The 18,230-nt window shown below is 34.2% G+C and overlaps 1 protein-coding gene across 2 annotated transcripts in view; it reads right to left on the bottom strand.

Annotated features, from left to right (window-relative positions):
• Window positions 1–18,230, bottom strand: part of LOC103101633 (lipoxygenase homology domain-containing protein 1-like) — a 109,223-nt gene that overhangs the window by 70,351 nt on the left and 20,642 nt on the right. For both annotated transcript variants that reach the window (XM_007487119.2, XM_007487120.2), the window contains exons 2-3: window positions 17,971–18,097; window positions 11,264–11,412 (exon numbers count right to left, since the gene is read on the bottom strand). In XM_007487119.2, coding sequence (XP_007487181.2) covers window positions 11,264–11,412; window positions 17,971–18,097 — 276 coding nt within the window. The remainder of the gene's footprint in view (window positions 1–11,263; window positions 11,413–17,970; window positions 18,098–18,230) is intronic.

Raw genomic sequence — 18,230 nt, 5'->3', positions numbered from 1 at the left:
GTGTCAAGAATTCAGCTTGGGGCTAACTGCCTTTTTGCTCAAAATTCCATAGAATTCTCTATCTCCTCCCATGAGGGGTATGGGTCTGGATTCTATGTGCTTCCTTGAGCTCTTCTTCCTTTGCATTTCATTTCTTATATGCCTGTGCCCATTTCTCTCAATCACAAAGGGGATAACAAAAGCTCACGGAAGAAAATAAATTAGAACTATACAAGTAAAAGCTAATGACTCCGTGGAACTTTAAGAAATAATAAAACTGAGTCAAAAGGATGAAAAGTAGAAGAAAATATGAAATGTCATTGTAAAAAAAACTGGAAAAATCAATCATTGAAGGATAATTTAGGAATTATTATCTTTCCTGAAAGCCATAATTAACACAGTCTAGAAATCATATTTAAAAAAATATCAAGGAAAACTGTCTTAACATCCTACAACCAGAGGGCAAAATAAAAATGAAAAGATTCTCAGGCAATCCGGATAATGAGAGATGAATGGAAAATTTTACTTTCAAATCAAAGGTTCAAGAGAAATTAAAAAAAAACTTAACTATAAAAGGTACTAAATGAGGTTAAATCATTTATATTTTAATGGAAATATGACACATGTAACTCCTCAGAACTTTAGAAGGTATTTTATGAAAAAATAAAGTAGATACACCATTTATTAAATTGATTAAAAAAAACATTAAATCAGATTACCAATATCAAAAATTAAAAGTTTGAATGGACAACCAGTAAAGATGAAATTAAAGTAATCATTAGGTGTTATTATGCTCATTAATTTGCTAATAAAACTCACAATCTAGGTGAAATGAATATATATAAAAATATAAATTGTCCAAATTAATAGAGGAGAAACTAGAATACTTAAATATCTATCTTAAAAAAGGAAATTGACAAAAGCAACAATGATTTTCCCAATAAAAATAAAACCCAGATGAATTTAAAAGTGAATTTTACAAAATATTTAAGGAAAAATTAAACAAATTCAATTTAAACTATTTTTTAAATAGGTAAAGAAGGAGTTGTGACAAAATTTTTCCTTTACCCATTACTGGAGAGCAAAAACAGAAAAAGAAACTGTAGGCCAATTTTCCTAATGAATATTGATGCAAAAATTTTAAATGGAATGTAGCAAGGAAATTATAGCAATATACCACAAGTATCATACATTGTAAGCAGGTAGGATATTCATTATTAGGAAAACATTAAGCACAGTTGATATAGTCAGGTCAAAAAATCAAAATCAATTGATATGGATAAAACAAAAACCATATGATTATATCAATAGATGCAGAAAAATGTTGAGAAAATACAACTCATATTATTATTAAATATAGAAAAAAGCATAGGAATAAATGTAGCTTTTCTTAAAATGATAAATAGTATTTATCTTAAACCAAAACAACTGTTATCTATAATGTGGATAAATAAGAAACCTTTCCAATAGTGAAGCAAGACTGTAAATTATCAACACTAATACTCAATATTGTAGTAGGAACATCAGCTATGTACATAGACAGATGGCATAGATATGAGTTGAATATGATGGGATAAATTGAATATGATGGGATATTTAAAAAAATTAAGTTAGGGGATGAAAAAGGGAAATACATTGGGAGTATGAAGGAAAAAAGGGAATAGTGTAGTGGATTAAATAATACCATATAAATTTTGTGCAAAAAAGCTTTTATAATGGAAGGGGAAATGGAGACTATAGAGAGAAAACTTGAACCTTATTTTCATTAGAATTGATTCATGAAGGGAGTAATACACACTCACAATTGGGTATTGAAATCTATTTCAACCTATAAGAAAGCAGGATGGGAAGGGAATAAGAGAAGGGGTGGGATTGATAGAAGGGAGGACAGATGGAGGGAAGATAGACAGGTTGAAGGGAGAGAGAGTAGAAGAGTCAGGGAGAAAAAAAAAGGAAGAGAATGATAGTTGTCACATCTGTGAAGAAAAACCAAATGCTTCTCTCTGTGAAGATTGGATTTTAGCTATCTCTTGATTGTAACAGTGAAGATACTTAGCTCTTTCTTTATTGTGAAGATAAAATTATAATCTCCTGATTGTAACAATGAAGGTACTTAGCTCTTACTTTAGAATTTTAAGCTACAATCTATTTTTAGATTTTGACTACAAAAAAGTGTTAAGTAACTGGAAAAGGTGAATTAACCACAAAAAGGTATTAAGTAACTACAAAAGGTGAACTTAACAAAAGAGGTGTTAAGTAACTCAAAAAGATAAAATCTAACCAAAGAAGGTGAGAACTAAAGAATGGGCAGATCCGGAGAAAAGCATCTGCTGTGATTGGTAGATGTGAAAATTTAGAGGAGGTGACACAAGAGAAAAAGGTCTTTAAATAGAGGGGAAAAAAATACTAAAGAGGGATTCGGATTCAGATATTCAGATGAGTTTTGAAGATAGTCAGTCACCCCTAGCTTGGAGTGAAGGATCAGTCACTCAGAGCTGAAGGGAAGACAGACATTTGGACAGTCAGTCACCAGGCTTGGAGTGAAGGATGGAAGAGCAACTGGAAGACCAACACCCAGACTTCTTTTAGACTGTTACCATTGGTGAGGGAAAAGCTAACTTAGTGACCCTGCCTTTCTGGAGGTGTGAAGGAAAGGCCCAACTTCTTGAGACTCTTTTTCCCCTGTCTGGGACTTGGAAATTCTAACTGATATAAAAAGAAGCCAGAGTTTTTCTCTTTCTCTCTCATTCCTTAATATCTTCCTTCTATTGTAAATATTGTAAATAAACTACCATAAATTCCATTTAGTTTAGTAATTCATTTTGGGATTTAGAATTAAATCCCTGGTGACCACCTAATTAATATATATTCAAAGACCAACCACAATTAAATTTTAACAACTCATAACAGTCTCATTTGCCAAATATATGGAAAAATGAGTCAAATTGATAAGAATACAAATCATTTCTGAAGTGATGAATGGTCCAAGGGAATGAACAGGCAATTTTCAGATGAAAAGATCAAAGTTATCTAAAGTCAAAGAAATGCAAATTAAAACAACTGTGAGGTACCATTCCCATATCTATCTTATTGGCAATTATGACAGAAAAGAAAAATTACAAATGTTGGAGGAGATATGATAAAATTGGGTTATTAATGCACTATTGAGGGAGTTGTGATCCGATCCAATGATTCTGGAGAATAATTTGAAACTATGCGTAAAGTGTTCTAAGACTGTGCATATTCTTTGCTCAGTTGATACTACTGGTAGGTCTGTATCCCAAAGAGATAAAAAACAAAAAGGAAAATGACCCATGTGTAATATATATCATGTCATTTGGGATGGCAAGGAATTGGAAATTGAGGGGGTACCCATCAATTGGGGAACAGCTGAACAAGTTGTGGTATATGATTGTGATGGAATAATATTGTGCCATAAGAAATGATGAGCAAAGAACAGCTAGGTGGCTCAATGGCAAGAAAGCTTGTGCTGAAGATGAGAGGTCCTTGGTTCAAATCTGATCTCAGATACTTCCTAGTTGTGTGATCCTGTGCAAGTCACTGAATCCCAACTGCTTAGCCCTTCCTGCTCTTCTGCCTTGGAACTAATATTTAGTATCAATTGTAAGACAGAAAGTAAGGGTTTAAAAAATTGCTGAGCAGAATGCTTTCCAAAAAAAAACCTTTACTTACATGAACCGATACAAAATGAAATGAGCAGAACCAGAACATCTTTCACAGTAAAAGCAACATTTTATGATGATCAACTGTGAATGACTTAGCTATTCTTAGCAATATCATGATCCAAGGGAGTTCCAAAGGGGTTATAATTTAAAATGGTGTCCACTTCCAAAGAAAGAACTGGTATAGTATGAGTGCAGATTGAAGCAATACTTTGAAACTTTCTATATTTTTCTTTTCTTTATTTTTGGTCTGTGCTTTCTTTTACAATATGACCAATATGGAAATGTATTTTGAATGACTGCACCTGTATAACTTGTATCAAATTGTTTGACTTCCCAATGAGAGGGGAGGCAGAGAAGGAAAGGAGAAAATACAAATGTTAAAATTATTCTACATGTAATTTTGAAAAACTAAAATGTTAAATAAAAAGAAATGCTACCTCTAACAATAAAACAACAAAAAGCTGAAGGAATTAAAATAGGCAATGAGGAATAAAAACTATCACTAGTTGCAGTGGTATGATGGTATAATTAGAAAACCTTAGAGAATCAACTTAGAAAAAATGTTGAAACAATAACTTTGGCACTGTTACAGGATATAAAATAAACAAATATGAATCATTAGACTTTCTATATATTACCAACAAAAAAAGCATGAAGAGATAGAAAAATTCCACTTAAAATAACTGTAGACATTACAAAATATTTCAAAGTCTACTTGCCAAGCCACATCCAGGGACTTTATGAACATAATTATATAACAACTTTCACACAATTAAAGACACCTAAATAATTGGAGAAATATTAATTGCTCACAGTTATTTTGAGCCTATATATCAAAAATGATAATGCTACCTAAATTAATTTACTTATTCAATGCCATACCAATTGAAGAATGGAAGAATTATTTTATGGAGCTAAAAAAATTAACAAAATTCATCTTAAAGAATAAAAGGTCAAGAATATTAAAGGAATCAATAAAAGATATGAAGGATGATACCCTAGCAGTATAAGATTCCAAACTATTACAAAGCACTAATCATCAAAATCATTTGTTATTGACTAAGATATGTTGTGGTTAATTTGTAGAACACATTATGCACACAAAATAAAGTAGCAAATGACCACAATATTCCAATGTGTGGTAAACTCAAAGAGTTAAGGTTTGGGAGCAATAATACCATTTAACAAAAAAAAAAAGTTTAGAAAATTGGAGAGCAGTTTAGCTAAAACTAGGTACAGATCAATATGTCATATCTTATACCAACATAAGGTATAAATAAATACATGATTCAGAAATAAATATTGATATTATAAGGAAATTAGAAAAATATTATCTGTCAAATCAATGGACATTTGAAGAGTTTATGATCCATCATGAAATACAGAGATTCATAAGAATTAAAATGATCATTTTGATTATATGAAATTTAAAAGGTTTTGTAAAAACAAAGCCAATGCAGCCAATATTAAAAGGAAAGCAGGAAATGCAGTTAAAAACAATTATAGCAAGTTTCTCCAATAAAAGCTCCATATATCAAATTCAGGGTACTGTGAATCTTAAAAACTACTCAGACTGAACTTTAGAAGATTTTATTTAGCTATCCACTTATCGTAACAACGGAGATACTTGGCCTAACAAGAATCAGGAATGTATTGGGAACTTTTAAAATTACTCCACGCTAATTAGACATACTTTAGGGGAAGATAAAGTTGTAAACTCCTGATTGAACAATGAAGGTACTTAACTCATACCTTATAGTGAGGCTAGAACCTTAAGCTAGGTCTATTTTTATATCTAATACAAAAAGGTGTTAAGTATCTGTAAAGGTTAAATTAATCACAAAAAGGCCAAGTAACTCATAAAAGGCAAGCTTAACAAAGAAGTGTGAAGTACCTCAGAAAATATAATCTAACCAGAGAAGGAGAGAACTAAAGAGTGGTGAGAAATAAGAATGGGCAGTCCTAGAAAAAAATGTCTACTGTGATTGATAGACTTAAAATTTTAGGGCAGGTGACATAAGAGAAAATTTCTTTAAAAGGAAGGGGTAAAAAGTCAGTGGAGTTCAGTTTGGAGTGGAATTGGATTATGAACTCAGTTCAGGAGATTGAGTTCAGTGGAGGATTGGAACCCAGATTTGATAAGACTGACTCCCTTATCCTTAGGCCCAGGGAGGCCATTTTGGCCAAGGCCTTTAACTACTGCCTGATGCAGCCTGAGTCAGAGCAGTTTAAATTAATTCTCTCTCTCCCTCTCCCTCCCTCTCTCTCTCTCTCTCTCTCTCTCTCTCTCTCTCTCTCTCTCTCTCTCTCTCTCTCTCTCTCTCTCTTTTCTTTAATTCCTTCTCTCTATATTAATTAAAATCTCCATAATTCCCAGCTGACTTGGGTATTTTATTTTTTTGGAATTTTCCCTGGTGACCAATCATTTAGATTTAAGTCAAAACACTAAAATTATCTTACAGTACTGAGCCAAAATGTATTAAAATAAGAGCCATTCCTCAGTTGATAAATGCCTAAAGCATATGAACAGTTTTCAGAAAACATCAAAGCTTTCAAAAAGTCATATGAAAATATGTTCAGAATCACTATTCCTTAGAGAAATGAAAATTAAAATGAGGTGGCATTTCAAACCTATCAGATTGGCTCATGTAACAGAAAAGGAGAATGACAAATGTTGGAGAGGATGTAGAAAAATTGGGACACCAATGCACTGTGGGTAGAGTTGTGAACTGGTCGAACCATTTTGGACAACAGTTTGAAACTATGCCCAAAGGACTATAAAACTGTGCATGCTCCTTGACCTGGAATTAATTTCACTAGGTGTATTTCCCAAAGATATCTGTGTAAAGGAAAAAGGAACCATATGCATAAAACTATCTAAGGCAGCTCTTTTTGTGGTGGCAAGCAATAGGAAATTAAGGGGATACCCATCTATCAGGAAATGACTGAAAAAACTATTGTATGAGTGTGCTGGGACCACTTCTTCTGACCATTGTAAAGTGAAGAATTCAGTGAAAGCAAATTTTATTTCAAAAATTTTTAAAAAGAAAATAATTTCTTCTTCATACAATATGAACCAGGAAGTGCCTTGCATAACAATATGTAAATATTTCAAATGTTTGGTTCTCCTAAGTCAAACTTTTCCATTGCACCTTACCAATAAAAGTAGAAAAATGGGTCTAACCTATAGGATTTCACATGGAGATTCCATATATTTTCTATGAAATTAAAAGGAGCATCCCATTAATTTCACTTGATTTTTATCCTAGTAGAAAGCTTTACAGGCAACTGAAAAAATAAGATGGCTTTTTTTGTCTCAGCCTGCCTATACAATGAAGAGAAAAATGAAGGCAGTTAAGTGATGCGGAGGATAGAGCCCTGGAGTTGGATTTGGGAAGACCTGAGTTGAAATACAACCTCAGATATTTAGCTGTGTGATCTTTGGAAATTTTTAACTTGTTTGCTTCAATGTCCTCATGTCTACAAGGGTGATTATAATAGAGGATTATACAATGGGGATTATAATAACACCCATTTCCTAAGGTTGTGGTAAGAATAAAAAAAATAATTGTGAAGTGCTTAGCAAAGTGCCTGACATAGTAAACATTATATAAATGTTAGTTATTTCTATCATCATCATCATTATTATTTTTACAATATAAGTAAATGTGGGAACTAGTAGCTCAAACATGAGACAACATTTTTTATAAACTAAATTATTCTTATGAAACATAAAACTACTTTTTTCTGCCCCCTTGAGATCCAAAAGACATCTCCAGATGCAGGAAGTCAGGGGGATAAATATCTTTTATATGCCTTGCTGTTGCAAATTGATCCCAGGGAGTTTCAAAGCCTAATAAGCAAAGTAAAAGCTCTTATCACAACCTTCTGAAGTGGAGATCCCTCTCTAATGCAAGAGGGATCCTCTGGGTCCTATAGTTATCATCTCAATTTACTTCATGAAGTGTGCAACTGATTTTTATTCATTATTTCCACCTGTGTTTTCTGGCTAAAAGCCATGTACAAGAGAAAGTTCTGAACTCTCTTAGAGGTAGGAACTGTCAGGAAAGGAAAAAAGAGTGGGAAGACCCTCCTTTCTTTTGGAGAGTAAAGTAGGGACCAGTGCTTGGATCCCATATCTACAATTTAATAGTCCTGTGACTCTGGGCCAGCCATTCAATTTTCATGTCTTGATTTCTTCATCTATAATATAGGTATAATAGCATTTAAATCATAAAGCTATTGCAAGAATCATAGAATTCTAGTTCTACAACTGGAAGGGACTTCAGAAGTTATCTACTGTGTCATAATGCCTGCTATCTTGGGGAGGAGAGAGAGGAAGAAGGGAAGAGAACATGGATCACAAAATGTCAGAAAATAAACATCATTGAAAATTGTATCAACATATAAAATCTGGAAAAAATTTAAAAAGAAATCATCCAGTTTAATCCCCTTATATTATAGATGAGTAAATGTATGCAGATATTGAGGTTAAGTTAAGAGAATTATCTAAGGGCATACATATAGAAAACCTCATAGTTGGGATCTGAATCCAGGTCATTTCATTTAAGAGTAAGTGCTCTTTCCACTTTATTATGCTATCCAAGTGAGATATAAATGAAAAGAGTTTCATAAGCCTGAAATTGCTACATGTCACCTTTTGTTGTATAATTATTTTTATCCAAGACTTAGCAAAAGCACGCCTGTCAGTTGTGCACTATAGGGTCAACAGCTGTCCCTGACATTGCTGAGCTCTGTTTAGATGTTCCAAATACATTTATTTAATGCACTGTTCTGACAGATGTCTCCTAGAGAAAGAAAATGTCCCAATTTGGAAGTGCTAAGGGAGACCTGGGTGTCCCTCAGGCCAAGGAAGCTACTCGAATTTCTGGAAAGTCTTATTTTGGAATTCTAAAGTTCTTCAAGGAGCTCAAAGTGCTTTAAAAATATTCTGTTAGGCAATAGGCAGGAGGCCTCTCACCTTTTAGAGGTGAATAAGCTCATTTAGGCCTCCAGGGTTCCATTGAGATCAATGGAGCAGTGCACTCATTTCCAAAATAATACGCCACTGACTTTAAAGAATCCATTCACCTCCAAAAGGTGAGGAAAAGGTGAGTTGATGAAATGTGAATACTCATAGCAATTTCTAATGTAGACAGCAATTATTATAATATGTATTTTAGAAATGAGAAGACTGAATAAAAAAATAAATTCATGCCCAAAGACTTACTGGAAACCAGGGGTAACTGACTGATTCATTCAACAAATATTAATTTATTGCCTCCTGTGAATAAGGAAGTTTTTAAGACTCTGGGGATATAACCAATATCAGATTACTAAAATCAATAACCATGGAGATAGAAGATCCAATTTCTTTCAGAATTGAGTTCTAGAACTAAATCCATCACTTAGAGTTATGATCTCTAAAATAGATATATTCAGGGGCAATTCTAGATAAAATGTATGAGTGATAATACTTTCATGATCTTGCTTTTGTCTTTCCTTGCTCAGCCTGATATGGCCATTGCCTTCTCAAAATGCCCACCAGTGAAGGGTGGCCAGGCACAATGTTGCTAGAGAGGATTTAAATAAAGCTAGCTGGGGTAGGGTTGAGGAGAATCAGATAGGATTTTGTCAAATTTCCCTAGAAAATAGATGCCTAGATATATAAGTACCATGGGTTTGGAATTATATATGATCTGCTAAGCAAAGAGAAGAAACCAATTAAAGGAATAGTAGGAAGAAGGGAATAAAAAGAGATAGAGTAGAATAAGTAAGAATAGGAATATAAATTTTATCTCTCTACCTCTCTCTCAAGGTTTAATTCCATGTTATATTACTTATTGCTTTTTGCTTATTTTCAGGTGTTCTCCTCTACCCCAGGCTATTAGTGTCTAAAATTGAATTCATCTTCACTTTAAATCTGTTCCTTCCTTTCATTATCCTCTCAGTTTTGTGGGTATATAATACAGGATGAAAGTTGATAGCTCCTTCTTTCATGTTCCCCACAAGCTATCAGCTGGCAAATCCTGACATTTTCCTTGTGAAATATTTCTGGCCACTCCTCTTAACTTCCATTGCAAACCACTCTAGTCCAAGACTTCATGTTTTCTTTTCCAGGTTATGATAAAAGCCTCTTACCTTGTAGCCTACATTCTTTCTGTTTCTTATTTCTGGGAAGTCTTATTTAGGAATTGGAAAGTTTTTCTAAGACTCTCAAGGTTCTATAAAAATATTAATAATATCAGATTCTTGAACATTTTTTTTCCACTGTGAATATGAGTCAGATTACTCTTCTACTAAAAAACCTTCAGTGGCTCTCCACTGCCAAGTGAAAAAAAAAATTAAATGTTTAAGGATCTCTACAATCTTGTCCCAGTCTATATTTCTAGCCTTGTTTCATGCCCTTTCATCTATTTTATTGTAGAATCTAGCCAAATTGCACTAATATCCATTCCTCATCTCATACTGGGTTTTTTTTTCCCCCTTCTCAGTATCATTGCTTCATAACATGTGCCAAAACCACCTCATTATGTCCATCTGTTGAAGTGTTCCCTCTTCCTTTAAAAGGTCCAACTTAATTGTTTTGATGCCTTCCTTTGCAACCCCCTAAGCTGAAAAAAAAGTTCTTCCTAAAATATTCATAGCATTGTACCTAGCTATAACTCTTCATGTTCAACCAGCAGCTCTGTTTGGTTTTGACTCCATGCGACATCATAACTCTTGGTGGTCCCTTTTTCTCCTTTGGCTTCCTTTTGTGTGATATCTTGGCCCATTAGATTATAAATTCCTCAAGAGCAGGAGCTATCTTTTTTCTTATTTATATCCACAGAATTTAGCATAGTGCCTGGCACATAAGTGTTCAATAAATGCATGTTGCATTGAATTGTATTGTATTCCCTTCTATTCATTTTATATTCATTTGTGCACACATTATAACACCCTTCTTTCCAGCCCTCAGCATTAAATTTATGATCCTCAAGGGCAAATATTATATCATTTTTCATTTCATATTCCCAATGCCTACCACAAAGCCATGCACATAGTAAGCACTTAATGTTTATGAATTCCTAAAGATCTTTTTTAAGAGGATAAGAGAGGGAGAATGGGGGAGAGAGAGAGAGAGATAGACAAAGAGCCAGAGGTTAATATAAACAGAGATAGATACAGAGATTGAGAAAGAGAAACAAAGGGAGACTGACAGAAGAGGGAGATGGAAAGATGAAGACAAAAGAGGAGAGAAGAGAGAAAATAGCAAGAATAGGTAGAAAGAAAAGGAAAGAGGAGAGACAAAACAGCAGAGAAAAGGGAAGATAAGGAAAGAAGGAGGAACAGAAGTCCTGATAAAGAATAAAACAAATAGTTGAGGAATATGATGTCTAGAACTGCCCTCTTCAATTTAAGAGGTCTATTCACTTTGCTTTTGCCATGGGATCTGAGAGTATATGCTACTTTTAAATATCTAATGAAAATAATATAATAGAAAATTATTCTGAATGGTATACTGTTATCTGAAACAGTTATACAATTCAGAAGCTATAATAATTGAATTCAATACAGAACTCAGAAAATGAATATTTTAAAAGTTACTATCATACCTTTCCTTCGGTGAAAAGTTTCACTCCTTTCCTGGTTAGCTTCCTTTTTCCTGTATCTCCTAAGGATCCCCATAAGGTGACATATACATCCATGTTGGTACTTGACTTTGAAGTTTTGCCAGTAGTAATAGAAATAACATATTCTTTAACTGAAAACAATACAATATTTCAAATGAAATGAACGCATTCAGGAAATTGACATGATACTTTACTGTAGTGTAAGTTCATTCTAACTTATTTTCATTTTATGAGGTGAATTCCACAAAAAAATTGAAGTCCTCAAGGTCACTGACTGAAAATATATTCATTGATTATATTGCTGATATAAGTATCCATATTCATTATCTACATTTGTGAACATATCATTACCTCAGATAGAATCTTTAAAGTTCTACTTTTTAAGAAATCTTTCGCTCATGGAAATAACAGTCTATGCCAGAAAGATAAGAAGGTTGATTTTTTTTTTTACATTGGAGAAGATGGACTTTTTGAACAAAGTGGATGGGGAGACAAGCTTTTTAGATCGGCTTTTAAGAAGACGGATTTCAGGTAAATATACATACATAGATATATACATATGTATATTTACCCATTCAAATTTTATCTTTTTGCATTTATTCATTTAAGAATTTATTCCTATCACCTCCAAAGTATGGTTTCCAAAGAGTTATTTAATGTAACCTAGAATGAAAATAGGAAGGAAAGTGCAGTTTTGTGAAACTAACCAGTGAAAAAATTAAGCATGACAGTATGTGCACTGTTTCAAACTCATAGACTTCTACCTCTGCAACCACAAAAGGGAGGTATATTTTCTCATCCCTTTTCTGGGCTATGTGGTCATTATAATTGTAGTGTTCAGTTTCATTTTGTTGTTGTTGGGGTTTGTCTCATTCATATTGTTGTGCTTGGTGTGTATGCTATTTAATAATTCCACTTACACCTTTCATTAGTTCCTATATCTCACCACAATTCTCTCATTCATTATTATCATAATTTCTTAAAGTACTATCATTTTTCTTTACATTCATGGAGAGATGTTAATTCTCACCAATGAAAGGGCATTTATTTTGTCCCTGGTGTTTGTTACTCCAAAAAGTGATATTATGGATATTATTCATGTATATAGAACTTTTTTTTTCTTGGCCCTTTAAATTATATACCTAGAATTGGGACCTTTGGGTTAAAGTATATGGACATTTTAGTTTCCTTCTTAGCATAATTTCCATATTGTTTTCAGCCAAAAGCTTTCCTTTTCTATTTCATCCTTTGTGATTACTTCAATCCCTCATTTGATTAAGGTCTTTATCCTTAGTTATATATTGCTGTGAAGGGTGGCCCACCTGTTTCTCTTCTGATTTATTTCATATGACCTTATCTATAATATTCAAGTTGGGTATTCATTTCATTCTTAGCTTATTGTAGCATATGGCATTCTCCACACAGAGGAAAGTCATTTAAAAATCATGGAAATCTAGAGATGGAATAGCCTGTGAAAGGAGAGAGGAAGGCAAGAAGCTTAGTATCCATGGATCAGAGGATACTGTAAGAAGACTAAAAAGGAAGGAAGAGTTAGATAATAAAAAGCTTTTGAGAATTGAATATTTTATATTGGAGGTAAAAGGAAGACACTGGAGTTTATTGTGTGCATTTACATCTTATGACAATCACTTTGGTAGCTGGGAAAAGGATGTTTTAGTTGGATATTAGGGTAAAATTGGGGTTTTGACTAAATAAGAGAGTTACAAATTCAATGTTACTGTCGCCAAATTCAAAATATTATCCCTAAGTCAGAAAAACTCTTAGCAGCTATTATGAGTAAGGAGGAAGAGAAAGAGATGAAGTATGAAATGTAGGAGGGAAAGAGGTAAGGAGTTGCCTAGCCTCCTGTAAGTGCTGTTTCATTGAAATTCAGTTCACTCCCCAACAAACTTCCAATCTCCACATGGAAGTCCTGGTCACTCACCAGCAAGCTGATGCAGGATGCAAGGAAAAGAGTCTCTCCACAGAACTCATGCTGAAGCGAGTATCCCACCAAAGCACCAACAAGCAGAGAGTCACCAAGGCAGGAATCTCTCCAAGCCAGAAGTCTCAAAGAGAAGTCCAAAGGACAAGTCCCAAGGAACAATCCTCCAAAGAAGTCCAAAGGAGAAGTCACAAGGACAGGGAGTTCTGGACTTTTTATAGTCCTTTTCCCATACTTCCTGTCTCTTTCCCTTTTCAAAAGGGCCAATCACAACTTCCAAATTGCCTAAAACTGTCCAGGGTGGGGGTGGGGGGTAGTGTCTGTGGGATTCACCTCATCCTCTGAGGGTGTAAATTTATCAAAGGATTCACAAGTTTCTGACTGATTAAGTTAAAACAGTGGAGCTCTCTAAGTAAGTGACTTGTGAATTCTCTTACTTGATGGTTAACAAAGTGTTAAGTAGGGGTTTCTTGACTGATTAACTCAAAATATTCAAAGAGAATAAAGAATACCCTTTCACATTGGAAGAGACTTAAAGCAGAAGAATCAACCAGAATACTATTGCAATAGTCCAGGTAAGGTCATGAGAGTCTGATACAGAGTAATGGCTTTGTGAGTGTAAAGTAAGTGATATATGTGAGAGAGATTGCAAAAAAGGTAGAAATAATGACAATATATGCCAATCAATTATATATGAGGAATAAAGGACAATGATGAGTTGTAGGTGATACCAACGTTGCAAACCTTGTGAGGATGATGTTCCTGAGAATAATAGGAAAGTTGAAAGGTGGAAGGACAAAAAATGTATTTGATTTTGACATCTTAAGTTTGGGCTGCCCTTGGGATATTCAGTTTGTGGTGTCCAATAAACAGTGGAAGACAGAATTATGTCAGGAGAGAAGTTAGGTAGGGCTATATAAATAGATCTAAAATCAGTAACACAGAGATGGCAATTAAATCTATGACAGATAAGATTCACTAATTGGATAGTTGAAAGTGAGTAAAGAAGTAGTCCCAGCACATATTCTTGGGGAATACCAACTGTTAATGTGCATGAATCGAAAATACAACAAAGGAGAGGTTAAACAGGTAGAAGAATTAGAAGAAAGCAATGTGACAAATAAAACTTATAGAGAATACAGAATCCAAAAGGAGAGAGTCATTAAGTCTCGGTAATTGTAGGAGTCAAGAAGTATGAATATTTAAAGGTCATTAGATTTAGTTATTAAGAGATATGTTGCCAGATGATGCCTTCTGTGATTTGGGAGGTGAAGGAGAGCCTGAATAAAAAATAAAATGAAATAAGAAAAATAAGGGATTTTTTGGTTTGTTTTGGGTTTTTAAAGATGGGGAAATCATGCATGTATGAGAAGCAAGAAAGAAGCCAATACCCAGTGAAGATTAATGGGAATGGGGATGACAGATGGGGCAATATATATATATATATATATATATGAAGGAGGATTTAGTGGAGGATGGCATTGTCATATGTAGATAGAGAGACAAAAGGATAGACAGACAGACAGCAGACAGACACAGATACAGACAACAGAGGGACAAAGAAAGACACAGAGAGAGACACAGAGCCAGAGAGAACGAGAGCCAGAGCCAGCCAGAGATGGAATGGGGTGGGGGCAGGGGGGAGGTATAGTCAGGGATGGTACCTGAATGATATGAAATGAGAAAGGGGGGGGAAAGGAAGTTTTGGTGAATGATGTCAATTTTTTAAATGAAGATTTAGGGTGATCATCAGCAGAAAGAGTGATTGGAAAGGGCACCATAGGTAGCTTGAGACAGGATACAAAGATGCAAAAGAGCAATCACCAACAGTGAGTTGGAGACAAATTCATTGCAATGGAGTAAATAATTTGCTAGCTTCAGAGAAGCTGAAGTTGGAAATGTGTAATTTGAATTTGAAATAGACCTACTTGGAAGGGTTTTGTAAAATGTTCTACTTCCCTTACATCAGCACACAAATAGGAATAAAGTTGATGGAGGTGGGAGTTTAGCAAGACATAATTGGCAATAAGAGAAGGGGAAGAGAGATTGTCACTTTATATATAAACTGATTCACAAAAGAATAAAGAAAAGTTCAGCCAGGACAGAGTTGATGAACTGGTGAAGAACTGAGGTATGGAGATACGAGGTATCATAATGAAGATAAAGAACAGGTTTAAGAGAGAATAGTTCATCCAGTGCAAGGCAGAGGGAAATGAGGAACAATTTTTTGATTGATTGATTTTGATTGATCCACACCTATCAGATTGCAATTTATTTTATCAGAATGTTAACTCCTTGAGAATAGGAACTATGCTTATTCTTTCACATTTACAACAAATATCAAGAAAACTTCTGTGAAACAAATTGGCAAATATTAAATAATTTTTGACTCAGATGTTTTAAGCCAGACAGGGTAAAAAAGAATTAAGAGATAAATTTCTCAAGGTAACTTTAATCATTGGCTTTGTTGCTTTCAATTTTTCTCCCTTCCCAATTGGCATTCCTCTTATGGCTACTCTTTGTCCCCCTAGAAAATTAGATTTGATAGAGAAACCTGTCAAAAGGTAAAGTTAATCTGTGTCTGTAAACACAATGACAAAATAGTTACAAGAACTGCAACTTCTAGTCAACAATCATCCTGAGAGGGGGTAAAAAAGGCTTAGGAAAGCCTACTATTAAAATGTCATCCTTCTCAGACCCTGGTGATAATAGTCCTGGCATAATAGGCAAACGGGTAGTTCTATAAGAGTTAACTTAAAGAGACAAACAATGAAGAATCTCTATTTCAGCAAGTGTGGAAGGTATTTCTTCCAAAAATAATTAGCAACTACAGTATGTGTTTAGACCAAATACAGGCTGCTTTCCCTTCCAGGAGGTGGTGAAAGGTGAAAAGTAGAGAAATATTGCAGGCTTAACAACCTGCAACTTTCAAAGACCTCTTACTTGTCTGACTTTTCTGTTATTTTCTCCCCATTTAAAATAAAAACTATGCCTCAGTGATCATCGTTTCATTCTTTCTCTCTTTTCTTTGATTCGATCTCAATACATCAAGACACAGCCTGTTGCAAATGTCTTCATAAAATGACAGCTATTCAAGATAGTTGGAATGTGCATTATCTATAAACTAGCCTTTAGCAAGCACCTACTATTTGCTATGGACAGTTTTGGACACTGGGGATAAATACAAAGGCAAAAATGAAGAGTCACTAAACAATCACTCTGGTGCAAATATTAATCATATGGAATTAGGTTTGGATCAATGACACATGTAAAAGCCAGTGGAATTGCTCATTGTCTATGGGAGAGGAAGGGAGGAGGAGAGGGAAAGAAGATGAATCATATAACCATGGAAAAATATTCTAAATCAATTAATGAAATAAGAATTTTCAAAAGTAAAACTACTCTCAAAAGTCTCATAGTCTAGTTAGGGGAGACAATATGTGTATCTATTGTTATATACAAAATAGCTACAAAGTGATTTTACGAGAAAAGCTCTAGCAATGGAGAGCATAATAAAAGACCTCATGTTGAAGGGGGCACCTCAGGTAGCCCTCACAGGAAACTGGGGATTACAAGACAGCAAGGAAGATGGGGTGCCTCCCAAGTACTGTGGACAGCCAGTAGAAAGGAGCAGAAATGGAAACTAGAGACCATCCAGAAGAAATATCTAAGATAACAAAGTGTCATGAGATACGCCACATAAGAATAGGGAAAAAAAATCCATAAGGATACATAGACATATTTGAAGCTACTAGGGCCATCTTCTCTGAGATTACATTTACTCCCTATATATTGTGTGTGTTCCTAGTTATTACACATTGACACCCTCACTAAACTATAAGCTACTTGAGGACAATGACTGTATTTGCCTTTCTTCATAGTTCCCATTGCTTAACATGATATTTGCAAATACTAATTGCTTTAAAATGCTATTTGATTCTCTGACCAATTGATTAAAAGATTGTCAGGTGGAAAAGTGACTAGATTTGGTCTGTTTGGCTACTGAGGTCAGATAGAAGCATTAGGTAAAAGTTGCAAAGAAGCGAGTTTAATTTTAATGTAAGGATTTCCTTTTCTAATAATTTCCGCTATCTAGAAGTGAAATAGGTCGTTTGATATTTCTCTTCCCCACATATCTTTGAGCTGGAGATGATATCCATTTGTAAGATATGTTGTAGTATTACACAAATGCCTTTCAGTTAATATATTATTATTATTTGAAGCATCTTTTAAAGGCATCCTTTTGGACTATTGACTTCCAAAGTCCCAGTCAATTCTAAACTTTTAGAATTCTATGAATACTCTCATTTTGGGTGAAAGTTCATTCATTGGGCTTTTTTTGCCACTTACTCAAAAAAATACTCAATCTAAAATCCTTGGCAATTGTGATCAATTTAAATAAAGATAGTAGTCATCAAGTTATGACTTTCTTTAGTTGTTAAAGTTCATTTCCATAGTCATGAATGCCTTGAGGTTGTAAATCATCATAACAGAAGCACACACACAAAAGAAAAAAAAGATGATTTTGGCCCTTTCTGTAGATAGATAGCACTTTATTTTCAATAAGCATTCAAAATACAATGCATTATTGTGCATTAAAGTAGTCCATGCATTTGTCATAGCTCTCTTGGAAATGAGCATTGTAAGTGCATAAACTCCTTTGTGACACCCCTACATCTCCCACAAAGGATGTGAGAATGAGAGGTGTTGGTAAACATTAGTGGGATTGAAAATTATTACAAACCTGTTGAGAAACCACAGTTGGCTATGAGAACTGGAAGTTCAGACACTGTGCATCCTTCGACATTGGTGAAGAGTTGCAGAAAAGGAAATTCTATTCTTTCCTTATTTTTCTTGTGTTGAAGTATTACCTAAATAATTCAAAAGGAAAACCTCAAATTAATCACTAGTCATTACACTTGCTTTTTTGACTTAAAAAATCAATAGTGGTACTTAAGATTTGGGTCAAACTCCAAATGAAAAGTGGAATCTAGAATTTTGCAA

This window comes from Monodelphis domestica, chromosome 3 (assembly GCF_027887165.1).
Source record: "Monodelphis domestica isolate mMonDom1 chromosome 3, mMonDom1.pri, whole genome shotgun sequence".
Lineage (NCBI taxonomy): Eukaryota > Metazoa > Chordata > Mammalia > Didelphimorphia > Didelphidae > Monodelphis > Monodelphis domestica.
The sequence above is the reverse complement of the archived record's forward strand: the minus strand, read 5'-3'. Positions and strand labels throughout refer to the sequence as shown.